The sequence below is a fragment of the Hipposideros armiger genome, unplaced genomic scaffold (assembly GCF_001890085.2).
Source record: "Hipposideros armiger isolate ML-2016 unplaced genomic scaffold, ASM189008v1 scaffold_431, whole genome shotgun sequence".
Classification (NCBI taxonomy): Eukaryota; Metazoa; Chordata; class Mammalia; order Chiroptera; family Hipposideridae; genus Hipposideros; species Hipposideros armiger.
In genome coordinates, this window is record NW_017731781.1 from 66,879 (window position 1) to 73,961 (window position 7,083).

General features: G+C 48.9%; 2 protein-coding genes across 5 annotated transcripts in view; one reads left to right on the forward strand and one right to left on the reverse strand.

Moving 5' to 3' along the window:
* SHBG (sex hormone binding globulin) overlaps positions 1–2,997 on the reverse strand; it is a 7,728-nt gene extending 4,731 nt beyond the window's left edge. Inside the window, exons 1-3 of one of the 4 annotated variants that reach the window (XM_019664801.1) lie at positions 2,855–2,997; positions 2,196–2,287; positions 1,830–2,019 (exon numbers count right to left, since the gene is read on the reverse strand). In XM_019664801.1, the coding sequence (XP_019520346.1) occupies positions 1,830–2,019; positions 2,196–2,266 (261 nt within the window). In that variant the 5' untranslated portion in view covers positions 2,267–2,287; positions 2,855–2,997. Of the gene's footprint in view, positions 1–1,829; positions 2,020–2,195; positions 2,288–2,421; positions 2,691–2,854 lie in introns of those variants that run through there. The other 3 variants (XM_019664799.1, XM_019664800.1, XM_019664802.1) reach the window with 3 other exon arrangements.
* Positions 2,998–3,639: 642 nt separating this feature from the next.
* SAT2 (spermidine/spermine N1-acetyltransferase family member 2) lies at positions 3,640–5,476 on the forward strand. Its single transcript, XM_019664846.1, has 6 exons — positions 3,640–3,957; positions 4,107–4,158; positions 4,289–4,372; positions 4,462–4,563; positions 4,695–4,735; positions 5,100–5,476. Exons 1-6 carry the CDS (start codon positions 3,892–3,894, stop codon positions 5,265–5,267), a joined length of 513 nt encoding a protein of 170 aa, XP_019520391.1. The 5' UTR covers positions 3,640–3,891; the 3' UTR covers positions 5,268–5,476.
* Positions 5,477–7,083: the final 1,607 nt, after the last annotated feature.

Genomic DNA, 7,083 nt, shown 5'->3' on the forward strand with positions numbered 1-7,083 from the left:
GTGCCAACTTGGGCCAGTGAAGCAACGTCCTCCACAACTAGACTGAAGAACAAAAGGACAGCAACTTGTCTGTTCCCCTTCCCCCAATTCCACAGCGCTGTTCCCATCCCCCAATTCCCCAATTTAAAAAAAAAAATATATATATATATATAAATTTAAAAAAAACTAGTTTACTGGGGCCAGCTGAGTGGCTCAGTTGGTTAAGAGCATGAGCTCTGAGGGCCGGCCGAGTGGCGCGTTGGTTAAGAGCTGGCTTGGGATGTCAGGGGGCCCCAGTTTGCATTCCACATATGAGGGCCAGTGACACTGCCCTCTACAGCTAAGATGCTGAACAACAGCTCAACCTGGACCTGGGCTGCCTTGAGTCCCTGGCAACGGCCTAGGCTGCAGTCCCTGCTGCAGTGGGTTGCTATGAGCTACTGTGTGTAGGCAGCAGCCAGCGTGAGCGGCCAGCAGCCACCGTGAGCAGACGTCCAGAAGCCGGCAACTGATCTGCTTCGCCCAGGAAGAGCGCAATAATGGTGCCAACTTGGGCCAGTGAAGCAACATCCTCCACAACTAGACTGAAGAACGAAAGGACAGCAACTTGTCTGTTCCCCTTCCCCCAATAAAAATCTTTAAAAAAATAAATAACAACAACAACAAAAAGAGCATGAGCTCTGAGCAACAAGGTCATGGGTTCCATTCCCACATGGGCCAGTGATCTGCTGCTGAGCTGCCAACAGGTGGCAGGATGGCTCAGCTGGTGAGAGCATGTGCTCCTAACAACAGGTTGCTGGTTTGACTCCCACATGGGATGGTGGGCTACACCCACCCGCAACCAAGATTGAACACAGCACCTTAAGCTGAGCAGCGGTGAGTTGCTGACTGGTGGCCGGATGGCGACTGGACTTGGAGCTGAGCTAGCTGCGTCCTCCACAACTAAGATTGAAGGACAACAACTTGGCTGTTTCCCTTTCCCAATTCCTCAACAACTGTTCCCCTTCCTCAATTCCCCAATAAAAATCTTTAATAAAACCAACCTAGTTTACTGAAGATGGGCCTTTAGGACAATTGTATTTTTTTTCTGAAACAATTCTTTAATTACAACTCAGAAGAAGTGTTTACAAATTTATAAAAAGTTATAAATAACAAATTCATACAGAAATGTTTAAATAAGAAGTTTCCCTCCAAATGAAAGGATTAGAAACTGGAAATCTGCTACATGTGATTTAAAATGCAAAAAAAAAAAAAAAAGCTAAATTGTATTAATGGTTGAGTATAATAATGGTACTAAATTTTGATATTTAAACTATCCTCGAGCTGGCCAAGTGGCTCAGCTGATTAAGAGCTCGCTTGGGAGCACCAGCTCTGAGCAGCAGGGCTGCAGTTCGGATCCCACATTGAGGGCCAGTGACGCTCGCCCTCTACAGCTAAGATGATGAACAACAGCTTGACCTGGAGCTGGGCTGCTGTGAGTCGCCGGCGACNCCCAGCAGCAATGAGTCCCCAAGGATCTTCACTTCTACCTGCAGGAAGGAGGAGACAAGCAGAATCAGAGACCCCTGGGGCCTGCTGCCTCCACCACTTTCTTCAGAGGCAGCCAAGTATAACGGAAAGAACATGCACTTAAAGAGTCAGCTAGCATCTTTGGCTCACTCAGAACTTGTCACTTATACACTCAGAATTCCCCTCTGAAAAAAAGTGGGAGCAAGAATAGCAATGCCATGGGGGTTTTGTGCAGATTAAATGAGATGACAATGATAACAGGATGCCCAATAACTTGATTCTCTTCCCTTTCCTCAGAACAGTTCAAAACACCCCACCCCTCAGGACCAGATCTGGCTTACCTGGTGCCACCTCCCATCATCCAGCCGGGGTCCAGCACCCACTGTAAGCTGGGCCCATTGATTGTGCAGTTGAATCTCAGACCTGCCATCTCGAAGTCCCAGCACAAACCAGTCATCCTCTGGGCTGGTATCACCATAAAAAATCACTCCTTCTGGATCCCAGGTTCGAAACTCAAAGGAGGAGGAGGTTCTGGAAGGACATAGAAGGAAGGGCTGTGTATGGAGTGTACCCTTTGAGGGAAAATATGGGGTTTGGGGAGGTGGAGTCAGGGAGAAAGGAGGACAGGGAGACAGGGAAAAGAGAATAGCTGATGGAGACAGGGTAGGATCAGAGGACTAGGTCAAGAGACTAGATCAACCCCATACTTTGTGATCTTGGTGAGGTTAAAGGTCATTATGAAGACAGGCTCTTGTCCTGGGCCATTGCTGAGGTGCATAGCAGGAGGGTCCTGGATTCTCTATCAGAGAGAGATAATAAACAAGCTGGAATAAGGACATGCCAGAGACAAACAGGGAGAGGCATTGCTACAGGACTAGAGGAGAAAAGAAAGGTAGAGGGTAGAGCCAAAGTGTAGCTCATTTAAACACATACATGAGCTGAGTACCCTGTCCCACTCCTGCACCTGGGTGGGGGGAATCTGTCTCAGGGCCTGTCCTTGGTGGCTGTGAGGTGGCAGCAGCAGCAGCAACAGCAGCAGTAGCAACAGCAGCCAACATGCTACAGCCAGAGGGCCTCTGCACTCCATAATCAGCTGTGGTCCTCTCTGTGGCCCAAACAGCTCTGGGAAGAATGTGAGAGCAGGCTGCCTTGCGCGTGCTGGGTGGAAGGTTAAAGGTTGCCCTGGGGGCAGAAGGAGGGCAGGGGCATTGACCCTACCACCCCTCTGTGGGAACAAATGGGTGAGATACAGAGTTCCTCCACTACCCTCCCCCACTGCCAAGAAAGTCTATGAGCTGGGAAAGGACACCTTATTCCTCTCTCCCCCTCTAGAGCCTAACCTGGGTCCTCCAAGTTTTCTGCCCACCTAGGGAGGTTGCCTGGACAGGCCTGAGGTGTAGAAACAATCCTCTGCTCCTCAAGTAGCATCTCTGTCAGTACTAGAGCTGAAACACGGAATCCCAAATATCTAGCTGGGTGACTGTGGGCAAGTCACTCCACTGTTGTGCGTTAAGAGTCCTTGTCTGTAAAATGTGAAAAATAATACCTACTTTATGTGGTTACTGTGAATGAGGATTGAAACAATGCAAGCACAGTGCATGGTATCACCTGCTGAGCGCCTCCCTCAGTCTTTTCCCAGGCCTCTGAGTCTTGCCTTATAGGAGAATATTGATTTAGTGGATACTAACAAGAGAGCCACCCCCCCCCCATTATCTTCTCTTACCCATTTATTACGAAGCCTAACCATCTACCAATAGAAATTCATCACCATCTCCCTTCTCCCTGTATTTTAAAATACAAATGTACCCAGAAAAGTAACACTTTGAGCCACTCAAGAGCAGTGTAGAAACAGCTTTCAGAGCTGGGGGTTCTTAGGGCTCACCCAGGGTCTGAGTGTGCGTGAATAGGTTACTGAGTGTGAAGGGCAAAGCAGATAATCACTACACATGTCAGTTAAAGAAAGACGGGAAGATGACTTTTGAGCCATGGGGTTTCTCTGATGCAGGCTGAGACACCCGAAAACAAAAGCGAGGGAGCCACTGCAGCTAGGCCTTGACCCCCGCCCAGGCGCCCAGTCACGAGACCTCTCCAAGGTGGGTAGGGCTAGCGGGGCGGGGACGTGCCTACTCTGCAAGCTGATTGGCTGGCGGGTGGGCGCCTGCAAGGGCAGAATTTGGGGGCTACCAGGCAGTAAGGACTGCCTCGTCCCGCCACTCCCTCGGCCCCGCGGTAACGGCAGTCGGTCTTCTGCTTCCCAGCCGGCAGGTCCCGCCGCCGCCTCGCTTCCCCAGCTTTCCGGAATCTGAATTTGTAGGCCTTTTAAAGGTTCCCAGTTGCCCTTCGCCGGTTCCTGCAGAACAGAGTGGGGATCTTGGACTTCGGTCCCAGACGGTGGGGATCGGGATGGTTTCCGTGCGGATCCGAGAGGCCAAGGAGGGAGACTGTGGAAATATCCTGAGACTGATTCGGGTGAAGTCTGAGGGCGGGAAAACCAGGGTCCCCAAATGGGTCAGAGCGGCGCGACGGGAGGGGGCGGGGGGAAGTGGGAGCAGAGGGAGGAGCGCGCCCTGAGGTCCTCTGGGACCTGCCTTAATCTGGCTTCCGTCCCCACGTCATAGGAACTAGCTGAATACGAGAAACTCTCGGATCAGGTGAAGATCAGTGAAGAAGGTGGGAGCCCAGCACCTGGGTCCTGACAGAGGCTGGGGAGGAAGTGAGGGATGGGTTCCCCAGGTAGTAGCTCCAGGTTGGGCACACTCCCAGGTCCTTTCTCTCTTTGTCACAACTCCTATCTCTGCAGCCCTGAGAGCAGATGGCTTCGGAGAAAATCCTTTCTATCACTGTTTGGTAGCAGAGATTCTTCCTGTTCCAGGCGAGCCACAGGGTAAGAACACCCTGAACTTTCCTATCAGCCTTAGAGGTCTGTCTCCAGGGCACCAGCCACCTAATCCCTCCATTTGCTCTCTTTTTCAGGGCCCTGTGTGGTGGGCTACGGGCTATACTACTTCATCTACAGCACATGGACAGGACGCAACATTTATCTGGAAGACATATATGTGAAGCCAGAATACCGGGGTACAGGGCAGAGACTGGGGTGGTAGAAAAGCAACCCACAGACCCAAAACCACCTAATCCCAGCCTATGACCTATTCTGGTCCCCTTCAACTCGCACAATCCCTCTTTTTGCCTTTTTCTCCCCACATCAGGTCAAGGGATTGGTTCCAAGATAATAAAAAAAGTGGCTGAGGTGAGGAGGGGGATGGGGCTACAAGCCAGCCCTGGTAAGGCAAAGGTGTATGGGAGACACCCAGTTTAAATCAGCGGTTCTCAACCTGTGGGGCGCGACCCCTTTGGGGGTCGAACGACCCTTTCACAGGGGTCGCCTAAGACCATCGGAAAACAAAAAGATACTTACATTACGATTCATTACAGTAGCAAAATTACAGTTATGGAGTAGCAACGAAAATAATTTTATGATTGGGGGTCACCACAACATGAGGAACTGTATTATGGGGGCGCGGCATTAGGAAGGTTGAGAACCGCTGAAATAGAGGGTGAGAAAGCCTTTTCCTTTCTGACTCCAGGAAAGTGAGTGATATCTTTTCCCACAGGTGGCCCTGGATAAGGGCTGCTCCCAGTTCCGCCTGGCAGTCCTGGACTGGAACAAGAGGGCCATGAACTTGTATAAGGCCTTAGGAGCCCAAGATCTGACTGAAGCTGAGGGCTGGCACTCCTTTCGCTTTGAAGGAGAGGCGATGAGGGAGTTGGCAGGAAAGTGACACCATCCCTTGGGGGTCTCGCTATATTTGAGCTTCTTCCCCACCAGCCCAAGCACTCCTCAGAGACTGTCTCCACTGACAAAGGCCTCCCTGAAGGAAGGAAAGTTGGGGATGAATATTCCCGAAATACATAAAGAACAAAATTGAGGGAGAGGTCTTCCAAATTCCTTATTGAGGTTGAAAAATAAACAAGAATTACTATGTCCTGATGTGGTGTTGAGTACAAGAGTTGATAACTTGATATGATTCAGCCCCTTTATGACCCTTCCTCAGTGTTCTGGTCAGTGGATGTTGCTTCTGGGGGTAAACATGCGCCCAAGATGACTTTCACCCTCAGTGGACCAGAGAGTCTTGGCTTTGGCCTGTGGAATATAGAGAAAAGAAGAGCAAAAGGTCAGCTTGGCACATTAGGCTTGTTAGTAATGTTTGAGACCTAGAAAAAGCCTCTAATGTCTGGATGAGCGGTGCAGGATCCCAAACTGAGGCAGTCCCACCAACTCAACAGAGGGAACAGGCTGCCATCTGGTGGCAGCATTTCAGGGGAACTGGGAAGGACCATTTGCCCCAACGTTTTGAAAATCAACTCACCTAGTTAGAGCTCTTTCTTTTGTAAAAGTCACAAAGCCTTTATTTTCAGTTCAGCAAAACCAAAATAAACCTTTTGGACCCATGGAGACAAGGAGGGGGACAGGCTCATTTCCCACTTTCATAATTTATTATACAAGTAATGCAGATTTGTTGTAGAAAAATTGGACTGTACATATAAAATAAAAATAGAACCCATGCCTGACTTACATAACTATATTAACCCTTTGGTATCAATTCTTTATATATATATATATATATTTATTTATTTATTTATTTATTTATTTATAAAATAAGTTGAGTGTGTAGGGATTTATGAGACCATACTCTTTTGCAATTTGCTTTTCTCATTTAATATATTAGAAGCATCTTCCCATGCCATTAAACATACATCTGTCATCACTTTTAATAGTGGCATATTATTCCCTTTGTTGATGAACCATTTATTTGTTTTGTTTTGTTTTGTTTTTTGGGTTTTTTATAAACTTTTATTGGGGAACAGTGTTTTTCGAGCCCATCAGCTCCAAGTCAAATCATTGTTTCAATCTAGTTGTGGAGGGCGCAGCTCACTGGCCCATGTGGGAATCGAACTGGCAACCTTGGTGTTATGAGCCTGCGCGCTAACCACATGAGCCAACCAGCTGCCCCGATGAACCATTTGTTAAATTATCATAATTTAGAGACTGCAAGGGAACAAGCGGGCAACATAAATGTGTAAATTGTAAGAAACAGGATCTATGAAAGTCTAGAGAGTTGAAGATCCATATATTTAAAACAATAATAAAAAAAAATTTTCAGCCAAACAGAACACTTCAGGGTCCCAAGTTTTCCAGAGTGGTGCCAAATTTTGGCCCTTAAAACTAGTTTACTGGGGGCCGGCCGAGTGGCGCATTGGTTAAGAGCTGGCTTGGGACGCCAGAGGACCCAGGTTTGGATCCCACATATGAGGGCCAGTGACACTGCTAAGATGCTGAACAACAGCTCAACCTGGAGCTGGGCTGCCATGATTCGCTGGCAACAACATAGGCTGCAGCCCCTGCTGCAGTGGGTTGCCATGGGCTACCATGTGTAGCCAGCAGCCAGCAGCCTCCGTGAGCGGCCGTCCAGAAGCCGGAGACTGATCTGCCTCGCCCGGGAAGGGCACAATGATGGTGCCAACTTGGGCCAGTGAAGCAACGTCCTCCACAACTAGACTGAAGAACAAAAGGACAGCAACTTGTCTGTTCCCCTT

Coding starts and splice junctions, on each gene's coding strand:
- SAT2 (XM_019664846.1), top strand. CDS start 3,892: ATGGTTTCCGTGCGGATCCGAGAGGCCAAGGAGGGAGACTGTGGAAAT. Junction 3,958..4,106: donor ATATCCTGAGACTGATTCGG/GTGAAGTCTGAG, acceptor CCCACGTCATAG/GAACTAGCTGAATACGAGAA. Junction 4,373..4,461: donor TGTTCCAGGCGAGCCACAGG/GTAAGAACACCC, acceptor TCTCTTTTTCAG/GGCCCTGTGTGGTGGGCTAC.